At 34.0% G+C, this 15,092-nt stretch overlaps 1 protein-coding gene across 8 annotated transcripts; it reads left to right on the top strand.

Annotated features, from left to right (window-relative positions):
• The first annotated feature begins 1,932 nt into the window (after window positions 1-1,932).
• On the top strand, window positions 1,933-14,034 carry zfand6 (zinc finger, AN1-type domain 6). Of its 8 annotated transcripts, none has more exons than XM_058783410.1 (8): window positions 1,933-2,104; window positions 7,149-7,364; window positions 7,466-7,668; window positions 8,881-8,950; window positions 9,833-9,924; window positions 11,503-11,646; window positions 11,845-11,940; window positions 13,285-14,034. In XM_058783410.1, the coding sequence occupies exons 3-8, from the start codon at window positions 7,515-7,517 to the stop codon at window positions 13,431-13,433; spliced, it is 705 nt and encodes a 234-aa protein (XP_058639393.1). In that variant the 5' UTR covers window positions 1,933-2,104; window positions 7,149-7,364; window positions 7,466-7,514; the 3' UTR covers window positions 13,434-14,034. The 8 variants fall into 8 exon arrangements, with proteins under 8 accessions (XP_058639393.1, XP_058639391.1, XP_058639397.1 ...); XM_058783414.1 differs by having other exon boundaries at window positions 1,938-2,104; window positions 7,466-7,619; XM_058783408.1 differs by lacking the exon at window positions 7,149-7,364 and having other exon boundaries at window positions 1,935-2,104.
• Window positions 14,035-15,092: the final 1,058 nt, after the last annotated feature.

Genomic DNA, 15,092 nt, shown 5'->3' with positions numbered 1-15,092 from the left:
ACAAAGCTTTTTTTAGAGTTAATGTTTGCTTGTTATTTATTTAAACTAAAATGCCTTTTGCTTTCAAGTTAACATATTAAATATTAGAAAGCATATTTTACTCATACTTTTTTATTCACACATATTTTATTCATACTTTAATTTTTCAAATAATTTTTGTGAAAATTAAAAGTCAAAATATGACTTCAGATATATTTCTGTAAAAATAAAACAGTATTCTGACCTTTACAAAATGTATAAAATTTTGTTATGATTAAAAATTATTGTTGACAAATGGGCAAATAGTTGTTTGAATGATCGTGACAAAGATCCTTAAATCTTCTTTTAACCCTTTTAATCCCAAATTTTTCCCAGACATGAAAATATCCAACTGATGTGTTATTAACCCTTTGAAATAATCAATAATTATTTTTTTTCATTTGTTTTGGAAAAGTGTGTGAAAAATTGTGTTTTATGGTCGGTCACAAGTGTCACCGGTGGGATAATGTGTGTACTGAATTAACATATTTCTGCAGTCATAAAAATTTTATATATCTTAGCTCAGCTATTTTAAACTGTTTGATCACATTCTAGGGTTACTATTATGCATAAAAAAAACCTTATACAACATTGATAGGAACACTGAGATAAAAGACAAAAAAAAGAAAAAATACAACCATCAACGTATTTCAAAATTGTTACTTTTTTGTGAAATATAACATCAAATGTTTATATATTAGTGCTACCAGTATTACATCATCGATATTGTAATTGTTTTGCAACATTTGAATTTTTAATTTGGTGCAATATTTTGTCATTGCAACATTTTGTGACCACACTCAACAAAACTGAATATATGTGAATTCCATATTTTTTCCATATTTGAATTCATATATTAATACTAGACACCTTAAAGATAATGTGGACCAATTTGTCATTTGTCATATCTTAACACACTGTACTAGCCTTTCGTTTTGGAGCTAATAATAATATACATATATATATATATATATATATATATATATATATATATATATATATATAAATTAAAAAATTAAAAATAAATAAATATATATATATATATATATATATATATATATATATATATATGTATATATATATATATATATGTATATATATATATATATATGTATATATATATATATGTATATATATATATTATTATTATTATTTATTTATTTATTTTTAAATAACCAGTCCAAAAAGAAAGTTCCTCTGTATATATATATATATATATATATATATATATATGTATGTATGTATTGATCCAGCCATCATCTTCTCAAGGTGCAAACAGGAAATAAACTGCTCTGGTCAGGTGACAAAACTACACATATTTAATTGAGCCCCTTTATTTTTCCATATTTGCAGGAAGTGCACTAAAACATCAGTCAATACGGTTTTTAGAGCTTTATAAATAAAAACCTTTTTATGGTCACTATTCTGACCGCTGGTATATAAACTGTTACATTGAAGGACTAGAATTTAACAAACAAAATTTAATAATAAAATTACATTTTGTTTATGTTAAATTCTAGTCCTTCAATAAATTTAATGTACTACTACTACTAATAATAATAATAATAACTCACATAGAAACTACATTCAGTAGTTTGTTTGGATATAATAGTTGGTTTGTTCAAAATAGTCATTTTAAAACTCTAAAAGTAACTTTTAAAAAATTAAAAGAATAAAAGAAGAGTGCTGTAATAAGTCTATTCAATATATTTATATACTACATATATTATATTTATTTTTTTAAAACAACCAGTCCAAAAAGAATGTATGTTCCTCTATATATATATATATATATATATATATATATATGTGTGTGTGTGTGTGTGTGTGTGTGTGTGTGTATATATAAAATAAAAATATGAAAAAGAATAAGTAAAACGATGATATGGCACATGGGACGTCACCGGGGAGGTTAAAGTGGGGGCTGGAGTGAGTGTCAAAACTAACAAACAGGCTGTTACTCGGATGGGGGAAGGGAAGCTGGCTAACGCCGAAGACACTTCGCAAACATTTTAATAGTGCAAGACAATAAAGCAAACTCTTTTAATCCAGCGACATCGAGACATTAGTCGCCAGGAGTGCGGAGGTGAGTTTATATGCGGGCGTTATCAGTTGAATCGGTGAAACAGCTGCGGCGGTTTGTGATCTGTTAGCCAACTTGACATGAGCTAAACCTGTTGTTGTATTTGTTGGTGTAGCAAAAGCGTACCTAACAGCTTTAAGCTTACCTTAAACTCGCCTAACAATTATTTATGTGTTTGTACGAGAGCAAATAGCCGTTAGTTTAGAAGACGAGTAAGTTAGCTGTGTAATTAACGCTAGCAGGCTAATAGCGAGATAATTAAGGGAGTTGGGAAAAGTAAACAGTGGTGAGTTAACTAGTTAATTTTTTTACTATATTGCTTTTTAGTTTACAGTGTGTATGTGTGAATTCGTTGTCTGCTAGATAGGAAAAACATATGCCAGCTGTTAAAACTAAAACAGTTCATGTCTTTGGGGAAGTATGTGATGTTAATACATTTGAAAGAATCTGATGTATTGTGAGCAGTCGCTGCAAATAATTAATGATCGTAAAATCGTACATGACTTCGTCTTTTCGTTTATTTAAACACGTGTAAAATAAAGAAAATCGAGATGATTTTGGAGCGACTCGTTCTTTAGAGTCAAATCTTCAGTTGTTAAAGGAATCGTTTAAATCAGTTCACAAAAACGGTTCGTGCACACAACAGAAATTGTTTTGAAACGAACTGTTCTAATGAGCCGATTCGCGAAAATGAATCGGTTCGTGATGTACCTGGGCGTGGCTTGCAGGACGCGACCAATAGCGCTTCAGTGGGCGTGTACGTAACCCGTTCTATTATTACTCCGTGTGTTTTACGATGTCCAGCTTTCATTTAAACAGCTAGCGACGTTACGCACAAGATAAACAGAGAGGTGCTCACTATAAACCAATAACCAGGTAAGGAAGGCAAACGTATGGATATATAGGCGACATATTACGATGAGATCTGCTTTTAGTCGGTGTTGCCATTGTTATTACATGATTACTTAAACAAAGGACAATGTAAATAGTGCAAGTTACCGTGGAAACCTGATTATCTTAGTGCTCGAATCCAACTGCTGTAAGTTCTAGTTGTAGTCAGCCGGTTTAATTGATAATGAAACAAACTCATTGTGATTTAAGAGGACTGTAGATGTACTTTGCTTCTATATCTTTGTACTAAAAAGTGACCCCATAATTAGTGACATGTCACTGATGTTAGCTTAAAAGACTACTAGAGTATTTGTATTGTGTGAATATGTGGTCTGGTTATTTATTAAGGGAACTGTCTACCACACAAGCACTTCTTTATCTTTATCCCATTGTGATTGTATTTTCCCTATAAGTTAATGACACTCTCAACACTAACAGCAAAGCCATATAAAGCACTTCAGTGCTTTTACTATACTCTTTCCGTTTCCAGATGGTTTTAGATTCTGGAACCTAATAGAACAAATGGGAAAAAGTAACAATTTGTACTGCAGAGCATTTATTTTTTATTTTTATTATAATAAAAAAGCTGGTATATGAGGTGAAAAGAGCACTCCATATATGAAGAGTGTTAAATAATCATATTACAGCAGTAAATATGTATCATGCATTCTATTCAAACCTATTGTTATGTAGTCACATTTGCTTCTGACCACTTCTGAATGTTTACAAAGAAATTTGACCCTGGCTTTAATTTAATGCGATTGAATCACCTGAGACAGATGTCAGTTCCAGGTATGAATGAGAGAAGTTTCTGACCTTAGGAAATGAAATTCAGTCCACTTCCCCATTCCCTCTATAAAGTACAAGTAAAGCCTCGTCATTTAAAATGTGGGACAAGTTACACCACAAAATTTAATACTTAAGCTTATAGCAGTTTGTTCATATCGAACCTAACGCTTGAGCAGTAGTAATTGATGCAGTATTCTGCATGCTTTCCTTTTGTTTTTGATCTCTATATGTTGATTGTGCAGTTCTCTGCTGTATTTGTTAAATACATTTGATTCCTGGAAATATATATTGTGTTTTTCTCAATGTAGGAAACCATCAACTTGGGGATTTATCTCAAATGTAAGACACTTTAAGGCAGGCATCCTCAAATCTGGCCCACTCCTGCAGAGTTTAGCTCTAACCCTAATCAAACACACCTGAGCATGCTAATCATCAAGATCATTAGAAAAGCACAGGTAGGTGAGTTTGATCAGGGTTGGAGCTAAACTATGCAGCAGATTGGCCCTCCAGGGAAAGATTTGAGGAACCCTGCTTTAAGGACAGCATTTCTAGAAGTGCTTTCCTAAAATTACCATCACACCTACCTTTTTTTTTTTTTAAATTCAAACTAGGGATGCACTGGTTGAACGGACATAAGTAGTTTTTTGTCTTTTTTTCAGCCGATTTTTCCGGAAGTGCACCCGCATGCACAGACTACATTGTAATCATTCGCGAAAATGTCATTTGCTTGGAAGACATTCGGCACAACAAACACAGAAAGGCAGATACCAAGAAGCAAACAGCCGTTGGTGTACTGGTGCACAAATAAGAGCCTCTTTCCGGCGCTCGCTGAAGTTGCGCGCCCTGCACAAGCCTAGATGGTGAATGTTTGTTCAGCGCAGCTTCTCACGTGTTGGATGAGAAATGAAACCGTCTAACTTGTGACAAAGCTGAAATGCTTCTTTTTGTAAAGAAGAACTTGCATGCACTTTTGAAAGGCCATAAGTAAACGTCAGTTCTGTACAGGATGATTATTTTTATTTTACCTTAAAATTACATTGACTTATTTTGATTTAAAAAGCACCGGCTGTTGCATCTTTGTTTTACTCGTTGCACTAAACATTATTTGATTTAACATTTTGGAATAATTTATTTATATAGCCTACTTTGGTTTTTATTTAGTTTCACTGTTAAAGACCTTATTTCTTTATACCAAATTTAAAAGCAAAAACAAATGCTGAATAAGTAACATCTTTGTTTGGATTGTTGAATATGTAAGGGATAATCAACGGCTAGCTGTGCATTAAACGATATGAATGCATGACGTGGAGGTGAAGAACTGCCATAATTTCACATGGTTACAGTTAATGTTTTCATTTAAAGCCAGTTTTATGTAGTGTCAACCCAGTTTTAAAAACAAACGCTAAATGTTGATGTCAGGACCATCTATGTTTGTACTGAATGTAGCCTACTTACTGCGCAGTTACTGCCGTTAATTTCAGATGGTTACAGTTATTGTTTTCAATAGCCAAAAGCCAGTTTGGCCTGTTAAATACCAAATAAACATCTTGTTTATGTATACTTTCATTCTTTCTTGTTTGTTGCTTAAAGAAAAAAAAATCGGAAACTGAAATCGGCCGATTTGCTTGAAAAAAAAAATCGGTATCGGAATCAGCCATGAAAAATCATGATCGGTGCATCACTAATTCAAACAGACTTCAGCAGTTTTCAAAACAAGTAGTTATTCTTATTTAATTATGTTGTGATGCTTAAATTGACTCTAATGCTTTGAAATGATTATTTATTGGTTCATTTACCAAATTAAGGGGCATCATTTCTAGTTGTTTTCATTATTTCCCAGGTATTATTTTTGAAATGATCTTTGGTACTTTGGTATCTGTGGTGTTTGTCAAGGTGTTCTGTAATGGTCATTGTGTTGTAGGCTTGTAGCAAATGTCCTTGGTCTTTCTTGACCAGTGTCCTCAGTATCTCTCCAACAAGAGCAACAGGATCACTGCGTGTCTTTATCTGAGCCCATTCTGTATCTGATCCAGTGCAGGGCCTGTCACAGGGCAACACATGTGAGCACTGCGGCTTACTGTACATTAGCCAGACAGTGTAGGTTTGTGTGCACATCCTATTTGATAAGTATGTTCTGAAGAAACTTCGATTGAGTTCTTAACATTCACCTCAGAATTACGCACTCTCTTTCTCATCAGGACTTGGGCCATCTTAAACCTGTTTGGAAGCTGATTTAAAGCTGCTGTTTGGCTTGAACATTGACCGAGAACACTGTTATGTTGAAGCATTGTGTTTATGTAATGATAAAGTCAACATGGAAGCAGTAGTGACTATTTTTTTCTTGCTATATTGTTCCTGGTGTTGGGGCAGTGGTGGCCTAATGGTTAGAGAGTTGGACTTGTAACCCGAAGGTGGCTGGTTTGGGTACCGGTAGGAAATGTAGATGGAGTGAGTGAATGAACAGTGCTCACTTCCACCCTCAAAACCTATGACTTGGGTGCAAACCAAACCCCCAATTGCTCCCCGCATCAAAAAAGGCTGCTGCCCACTGCTTTGTGTGTGTTCACTACTCACTGCTGTGTGTGCGCTTAGATGGGTGAAATGCAGAAAATGTATATTTAAGAACATCATTGAAATCATCATTTGTCTTCAGGAACACAAATTAAGATATTTTAGATGAAAACCGGGAGGCTTGTGACTGTCCCACTGACTGCCAAGTAAATTGCACTGTCAAGGTCCAGAAAAGTATGAAAAACATTGTCAGAATACTCCATATGCCATCAGTGGTTCAACCATAACGTTACGAAGCGACGAGAATACTTTTTGTATGGAAATAAAACAAAAATAATGACTTTATTCAACAAAACGGTTGAACCACTGATGGCAGATGGAGTATTCTGACAATGTGTTTCATACTTTTCTGGACTTTGGCAGTCAATGGGACAGTCACAAGCCTCCCGGTTTTCATCATATCTTAATTTGTGTTCCTGAAGACGAACGAAGCTTTTACGGGTTTGGAACGACATGGGGGTAAGTGTTTAATGACCATTTTTATTTTGGGGTGGAGTATCCCTTTAATAAAATTACAAATTAAATGGCATTTGTAATTTGTCTGTAATATATCTTGTCTGTCTTCCATGTGCATCGTTCTGTCTTTCTATCATTATGTCGTTCCATCTATCCATCGTTTTATCTTAGCTCCATCTATCCATATAGCATATATCTGTCTGTCATTCCATCTTTCTATCTCTGTCTGTCGTTCCAACTATCCATCATCCATATTGTCTGTCTGCATATGTCTGGCTGTTTTTTTTTTTTTTTTTTCTTTCCTTTAAAGGTGTAATTGCCCTCTTCTCCCATCTTTCAGCACAGCGAGGACGCTTCTTTTACATTATGAATGTGAGACAGCCACACAGGTAGTCTGAGAGAGACCGAGCCTTACAGACAGGTGCAGAGAGACAGTTAGAACATGTCAGAGGAAGATCAGATAAGTGTCTTATTCACTCAAACATCTGCACAAAGCCTAATTCAGCCGTGCACTCAGTATTCAAAGCACAGATCGTAGACTCAGAGCTCTTTTAAGGTGAAATGGACCACTGGTTCTCATGCATGCTTTTAGGTCTGTTATTTAGCCTCTAAATAACTACATTTTTTAATGGTGATCTTTCTCTGTTCTGTCCACAGGAGAGGGATATGGCTCAGGAGACCAATCAGACACAAGTGCTTTGTTCCAATGGTTGTGGGTTTTATGGGAACCCGCGTAATAACGGGATGTGCTCGGTGTGCTACAAAGACTCCTTACAGCGACAGAACAACAGTGGCAGGTCCAGCGATGCAGGTCAGTCAGATGTATCGCAGAAAGACCCATTTCCAACTCTTCTGTGTTGGCAAGTACTATTTTACCATCAGAATTTAACGGTATTTGATCACATCAGGAGATGGCATTGATGGGTTTTTAATGTCAACCCAAAATGCTGTGCATAGATTTTTACTTTAATGTAACATTTGTGAGTTAGCTTTGCAAATGGGTTGCAAAAGGAAGAGGGGGTTGTGATTTAAAAGGAAGGTCTTTTCAAAGAGGAGGAAGTTATTAGTCATTACATAGTGAATCATTCATGATAAGATCAGAATCATGTTTTAAGAATGTAGAAATTTCTTTAAGTTTAATTGTTGCTTGATTTCATGCCACATTTCAGAAGTTTGAGTTCAGTAAATGTTTGTAATATTTTTGACGTCTCTTGTGCTCAAGGCTGCATTTATTTGATCAAAAATACAGTAAAACTTGTAATTGTGTGAATTATTATTATTATTATTATTATTATTATTGTTAGTTTAATATAACTATTTTTATATATATTCAAAACGTAATTTATTCCTGTGATCAAAGCTGAATTTTCAGCATCATTACTCCAGTCTTCAGTGTCACATGATCCTTCCTTCAGAAATCATTCTAATTTGCTGATTTGATGCTCAAGAAACCTTTATTAATGTTGAAAACCGTTGTGATGCTTTATATTTTTGTGGAAACCCTGGTATTATTATTATTATTATTATTATTATTATAATTTTTGTGCTGTCAAACAATTAATCGCATTCAAAATAAAAGTTTGTTTACAAAATGTGTATATATAAATACACACACACACACACATGCATGTATATATTTAAGAAAAATGTTTATATATTTATAAATGACAAATTATATGAATATGCATGTAAATATTTTCAAAATGTATATATGTGTATTTATATATACATAATAAATAAACACAGTACGCACACATTATGAAAACTAAAACTTTTATTTTGGATGCGATTAATCGTTCAACAGCACTTTTTTTTTTTTTTTTTAACTCAGGATTTATTTATTTTTTGACACATATTTAGTGAAATCCCGTTGGTCCGCACCCAATTATTATTATTTTTTAAATAAGCTATAATTTCATTATTGTCAACAGCATTTAACCTTCGTTCAGGGATGCAGTAATTTCCTGCCGCTGGAAACTTGTTCTGTTATTTTTATCAGCTTCTGAAGAATAAGGAGTGCTTAAAATGGAAGTGTTGACATTTTGGGTTTCCTGCTCTTTCATTGCCTATAGTGTCTTCCAGCCTTAGCAGTAAAGGAGAATCTATGACTGTACAATCGACGTCACCGCATGAACAAAACAGGTACAACATCTTCCTCATTACCATCATTTCTCATAACAGTTGCTTAAGTCATTTCAATTGCGTAGGATGTAGTTTGTTTGTGCAACTCTTATTTCAAAAGGGCAAGAAAAGGTCCCTTTCTTATTGAAGAGATACCTGTTTTAGGACTGAGTGGTTTGACTGTGCATACGGTAGAAGTGTGTCGGCAGATTCTGCACTGCCATTTATGTAACAATAGATATATTTGTATGACTATCAGTGGGCAGTTCTACTGTTGTTATTTTGTTAAACCCGGGTATTAGATATTACATAAGGTCAAGCTGTTTTTGTGCTGATGGCAGACTTCATTTATGAATAGTTTAATTTATTTTCATCCAAGTTCCAATAAGTTTTTTTTATTTATTTTTTAATCAGTGGGGTGCTACTGTAGTTTTTATTAATATTTAGAATTATATTTATTTTTAGGTTTTACTTTTCATTTTAGATAGCTTTTTTTTTTTTTCCCGTCTTATTTTTTTTAATTGTTTATTTATTTAATTTCAGTTTTAGTTATTTTAATACTTTGTTAAACCAAATAAAAATGAGAAACGTTGCCTTGGCAGCTAGCTGAAATAAACCCAATTTAGAAAAATTTAGTATTTTATTTCAGTAAAAATCTTTTTTTTTTTTTTTAATGGTTAATTCACTATTTTGTACTGTATTTAATTTATTGCTTTATCCGCAAATAGGCATTACAGCATGTTTATTAAATATATGAACAGTTTCTCATTTACTTTCCAGCAGTGATATAAAATTACGCGTACTGTGATTATAAGGTTTATAACACCCACTTCTAAGTTTTACACAACTGGTATGTATTTTCACTTGTATAACACAACGATGTTTTCTCATCATCCTCTCTAGTCAGTGTTTTTCAACGCCAACACCAGCAGTAGCAGCAGTTACACACAAAGAAGGTGCTTCAGCAGCAGCTCAATCAGGCCTGAAAACACCAGGTACGTTCCCTTTTTCACTTTGACCCATTTATTATGACATCCCCTGCTCCAAAACCAGACACTGAGCAGATTACCATGACACCAAAAGAGACAAACGCTCTGTCAAACTCCATAGAAACAGCCAGACGTCATCTTCCAAATGCGTCTGATTGTTTGCTTTGAGAGCAGGCCAATAAGTGCTCAAAGTTCACTTGTTACATTTGATTAAAGCCCTGTTTTCTTTTTTTTAACTGGCTTACATTAGTATGTCTACTGATTTTACTGATCATAAGGCTCTTGTTTGTTAATTAGATAGAATTGTTTATAAGATAGAGATTAATGTTGAAGGTTATTAAATAACAAATGTTGATTGAAAACCAAGCACAGGTTTAGTCGTATTGCTTTTTCTCTCAATAATGAGCTTTACTCAACTAGCATTAGCTTACAGACAAAAGCAATTTGTTTTTAGAAGTTTATTCATTTATAAAAATATTTTGCATGTATACTGTATTACATATTGTATATAATATATATTACCAGAAGTTTGGGATCAGTATTTTATTTAATTTTTTTTAATTAATACTTTTATTTCAGCAAGGTTTTGTTAAATTGGGGAAAAAAAAGTGACTGTAAAGACTTAAATTGTTACAAGAGTTTTCTGTCTTGAGTAAATTCTGTTCTTTTTAACTTTTTATTCATTAAAGAATCCTGAAAAAAGTATCACAGATCCAAAAAAATATTAAGTAGCACAACTGTTTCCAACACTGATGATAAATCGGCATATTAGAATGATTTCTGAAGGCTCGTGTGACTGAAGACTGGAGTAGTAATACTGAAAATTCAGCTTTGCATCACAGGAATAAACTATATTTTCAAGTATCTATCCATCTTATTTTTCCCGTAAGAGTAAATGCGGCCATTTGTGAATTGAATGTGTCTGGCTTCCGGTGTCATCTGCTTCCAGCTGTTTTTAGCTGTACAAAACGGCTCATTTTGCTGCTTGAGATTGCAAATTGGTGTATCTTACCATATTTTTTTTTAATGTATTATCTTAATTATGAACGCACTGGTTTGTAGTGCGAACAGTTTTACCGTTTACTGCATGTTATTCTTCTCGTTATTTCCCTATAGCGGCTAATGAACTGGAAGTCTCGCACATTCGCAGAAAAGGTCTTACTTCCGCGTTGAAAAACAAGCTGGATACTAAAACCATGGTTAGAAAACCATTATTTTAAATTGTAGTAAAATTTCATATTACTGATTTTAGTGTATTTTTGATTAAATGAATGCAGGCTTGGTGAGCATAAGCGACATCTTTAAACAAAAAAAGTTAAAATATCTTACTGATCCCAAACTTTTGAACGGTCGTGTGTGTATGTATATGTATGTATGGAGAGTTAATGCTTTTGTTAATTAACCAAGTAGAAAAAAAATACACATGGTTATTGAAAGATATCTTTCAATAACCATGTGTATTTTTTTTCTACTTGGTTAATTAACAAAAGCATTAACTCTCCAAAGTACAACAGCCTAGTTAATGAATAATGCACAATTGCTGGTTTAAAATAATTATAAAATTGACTGTGTTTGCTTGTATAGAAGTGTCGTGCAGTAAATTGGCGAGAAACATCCAGGAGTCCAAGGCGGGTAGCTCATCAGCGGAGGATTGCATAGGAGGAAAGGATTGCATAAGAGGAAAGAGGAAGCTTGATGAAACTTGTCAACCCATAGAAAGAGTGTCTGGTGAGTATCGGGAGTATCAACGTTCATCTTTATCATGCTTGCCACATTTTCTTCAGAACGTTTTGATCAATAATATCTGAGGAAAAGTTTTAGGCTCAAACTGGATGCCGACCAAGAACTTTTGATATACAGAATCCCATTTGAAATGTTCATGATAGCAGCATTTCTAAATCTTTGACACCTGTATTAAACTCTTAGCCTCAGATGTCTCAGAGCAAACCTCAGATGTACCAGAGCAATCCAGACCCAAGAAGAACCGCTGCTTCACTTGCCGCAAGAAAGTCGGGCTCACTGGTATGCAAAAACCATGCAATACACTGAGATAGATAGATGGATAGATACACATTATAAAAAGTAGCTTCAGAAAGAAATGTTTTGTTTGATTCGACATAATGTATTACATGTACTCTTTTGGACCATGAGGGTGAGTAAATGGAAAATTTTATGTTCATTTGATTCGTTCAAATGGCTGATTCATTCAGGAGTGTAGTAAATGTAGTAAATCATTAGGCTTGTTCGATTTGAAGCGGATCATCACCATCAGATCGGTCGGTGTGTGACATCAAAGTACCGCGAGAGCGATCGGAGAGCAGACGACTCCTTATGCTTTTGAATCGCTCTCGGGGTACTTTGGTGTCATACACCGATCGTTCTGTGCAGTGCCGCTTCAAATCCAACAAGCCTATGGCCAGTGGTTCAACGTGCCAAATGGTTCACCCAATTCGTTCAAAATGTGCATTAAGAAATGAAATGCCGCTGTGTGTTGCTCGGAGACAAACAGTTCTGCTTTGTCTCTCTATATTTTCGTTGGCAAAACAGACAACATTGTGTCTAAAATAACACAATATTACTTACTGAACTGTTATATAAGATCAGTATCACATTTGCACTCGTGTGATATTGCACTTAGTAATATCACAATATTTGTGATATTGGGGGGTAGTCGTGGCCTAATGGTTAGGGAGTCGGGCTTGTAACCTGAAGGTTGCTGGGTCGATTCTCGCGTCGGCAGGAATTGAAGGTGGGGATTGTGAATGAACAGCACTCTGTTCCACCTTCGATACCATGACTAAGGTGCCCTTGAGCAAGGCACCAAACCCCTAATTGCTCCCCGGGCGCTGGAGCAAGGCTGCCCACTGCTCCGGGTGTGTGTTCACTGTGTGTGTGTGCACTTGGATGGGTTAAATGCAGAGCACCATTTCGAGTATGGGTCACCATACTTGACAATACGTCACGACTTCTTAGCCTATTGTTCGTGTGATACTGCTTAACTATATGATGTAAATGAGACAAACTCATACAGGGGCATTTTTGCCCCATATCTTGAATTTTAGGGACATGTAGGCTCCATCACGCAGTGAGTTGTTACCCTGCCTCATATTTGTCATCAATCAACTGTATGAAATGTCAGATGACCCACCTAGGTCTGGGGCGGGGCAAGTGTAAAATACGTTAATAATTTCAACGCGTAATTAATCTAATTAACACGTTAAATGGACAGGCCTCAATAAATACATGCATACATGCATATAAATAAATGTGTGTATGCATATTTGTGTATGTAAAATATTTGTGTAAATTTTATTTTATAAATCTTGAGTATGTTGTGCTAATTTAGCTTTTGTTTCTATATGACAGGCTTCGACTGCCGGTGCGGACACTTGTTTTGCAGCATCCATCGATACTCAGATGTTCACAACTGTAGCTTCGATTACAAGGCTGATGCAGCTGAGAAAATAAGGAAAGAAAACCCGCTTATTGTTGGGGAGAAAATCAAGAAGATTTAAGTTGAAGATTGCAAAGATGTTTTTTTACCCTCTTTCCCTTGAAACCTTGAATTGTGCATGCTACAATGAAACATATACGCAAATTTATTTTGTCCCTTTGTTTCATTTTTACCTCTCAAGTTTATTTACTTACAAAATACTGTGGTATGTATACCGTGAAATATTTATATAATTAGTAATTTAATTTGCATTAATAAATGGGTTTTAGTTCTCACATGCTGAGACGACTCGGGTGACCGTGCATTTCTGGTGATTGAACAAAGCTTGCATGTTAAAGCCATTGCCAGAATTTTTAGGTTAGTTTTTTCAGTAACGATTGTAAAAAAAGAAAATGACATTTACTTAATATAAAAAAGATAAGGTTTTATTATCAATTACTGTATATGCTTCATCCTTGGTTTAAAAAATGAAGAGGTTTGTAAGTCATTTAAAATATACATATTATCTTTGCGACTGCTGTCTTTGGTTTTTTTTGCATTTCATTGCAGACTGTGATTTACATTTTCCTCATAGCTCATTTATTAGAGTGAGTGGAAGTTGCGAGTGGTTTTATTTATGTTTGTGTATTCACTGCATTCATTCAATAAAGTTTTACACGTCACACTGTAGTAAGCTCTAGTGACTCAATTTAGCCAAGTATACAGTCTCCCTAGTTTGTTTAATGGCATTATATATGTGTTTATGCTATTAACGTTGAAATGCATCACTGCTGCAAAATCTTGCCATTAGTTTTACGGTGCACAGTTGTTAAAATCATTCAAGTGGTTAGCAAACCGATTAATTTATTCTTATGATACAATACGTCCCTTTCAAGTGCAGTAAATGATATTTTACATAACCCTGACTTATATTTATGAACCATGAAGCCTTAAAGTAACGTCAGAGGACGTTAGAAATGAAAGGAGGAGGAAAAAGTAATGAGAACATTTTATTCAGTGTTGTCTGTCAAAATAGTTTCTGTTTGTGTTCTGGAAATGTTAGCTAATTTATAGTTACAAAACATAAAACCTTAAAAGGTTAAGACAACATTGTAACAAAACAAAAAGTAATTCATAGTAAATACTATAGTGTTTTTGAACCTTATAGTAGTAAAGTGTATTATACTGTATATATTATAGTATTTACAACACTTTGTTAACGAATGCTACAGCATGCTGTAGTATTAACTATAGTGAACTGATAAACTGTAAAAAAAAAAAAAAAAAATACTGTATTATACTTTCGTTTTTACTATAGTAAACTGTAGTGTATTGCAGTATAGTATACCCCATAGTTGTAAAAAAAAAAACAGTACAGTATTGGGTAAAGTAATTTGTTTATATTACTATAGTTGTTATATTACCACAGCAAATTAATTCAAGTACTTTACTATAGTATGGTTCAAAAACACTATAGTATTTACCATACAATTTTTTTTATGTCAGAAAATTTTGAAATATGAAAAACTTTGTTTTTATGAAAAATATATGTATGAATAATATATAAATATGAAAATATGATTATTCAGTTTTGTCCATCAAAAAAACTCTCGTTAGACAATGTTTTTATTAGGTTGTCACAAAAAAAAAAAAACGTTCCTAGAACATCAGGAATTAGTTAAAGTAATGGGACCCATACCGTTCTGTGGTTGGTGCTTTTCTGCTGAGTCACGTCGGATAG

The sequence above is a fragment of the Onychostoma macrolepis genome, chromosome 07 (genome assembly GCF_012432095.1).
Source record: "Onychostoma macrolepis isolate SWU-2019 chromosome 07, ASM1243209v1, whole genome shotgun sequence".
NCBI classification, from domain to species: Eukaryota; Metazoa; Chordata; class Actinopteri; order Cypriniformes; family Cyprinidae; genus Onychostoma; species Onychostoma macrolepis.
This window is presented reverse-complemented; position numbering and strand designations above follow the sequence as displayed.

Coding starts and splice junctions, on each gene's coding strand:
- zfand6 (XM_058783407.1), top strand. Junction 11,647..11,844: donor ACCCATAGAAAGAGTGTCTG/GTGAGTATCGGG, acceptor TTAAACTCTTAG/CCTCAGATGTCTCAGAGCAA. Junction 11,941..13,284: donor CAAGAAAGTCGGGCTCACTG/GTATGCAAAAAC, acceptor TCTATATGACAG/GCTTCGACTGCCGGTGCGGA.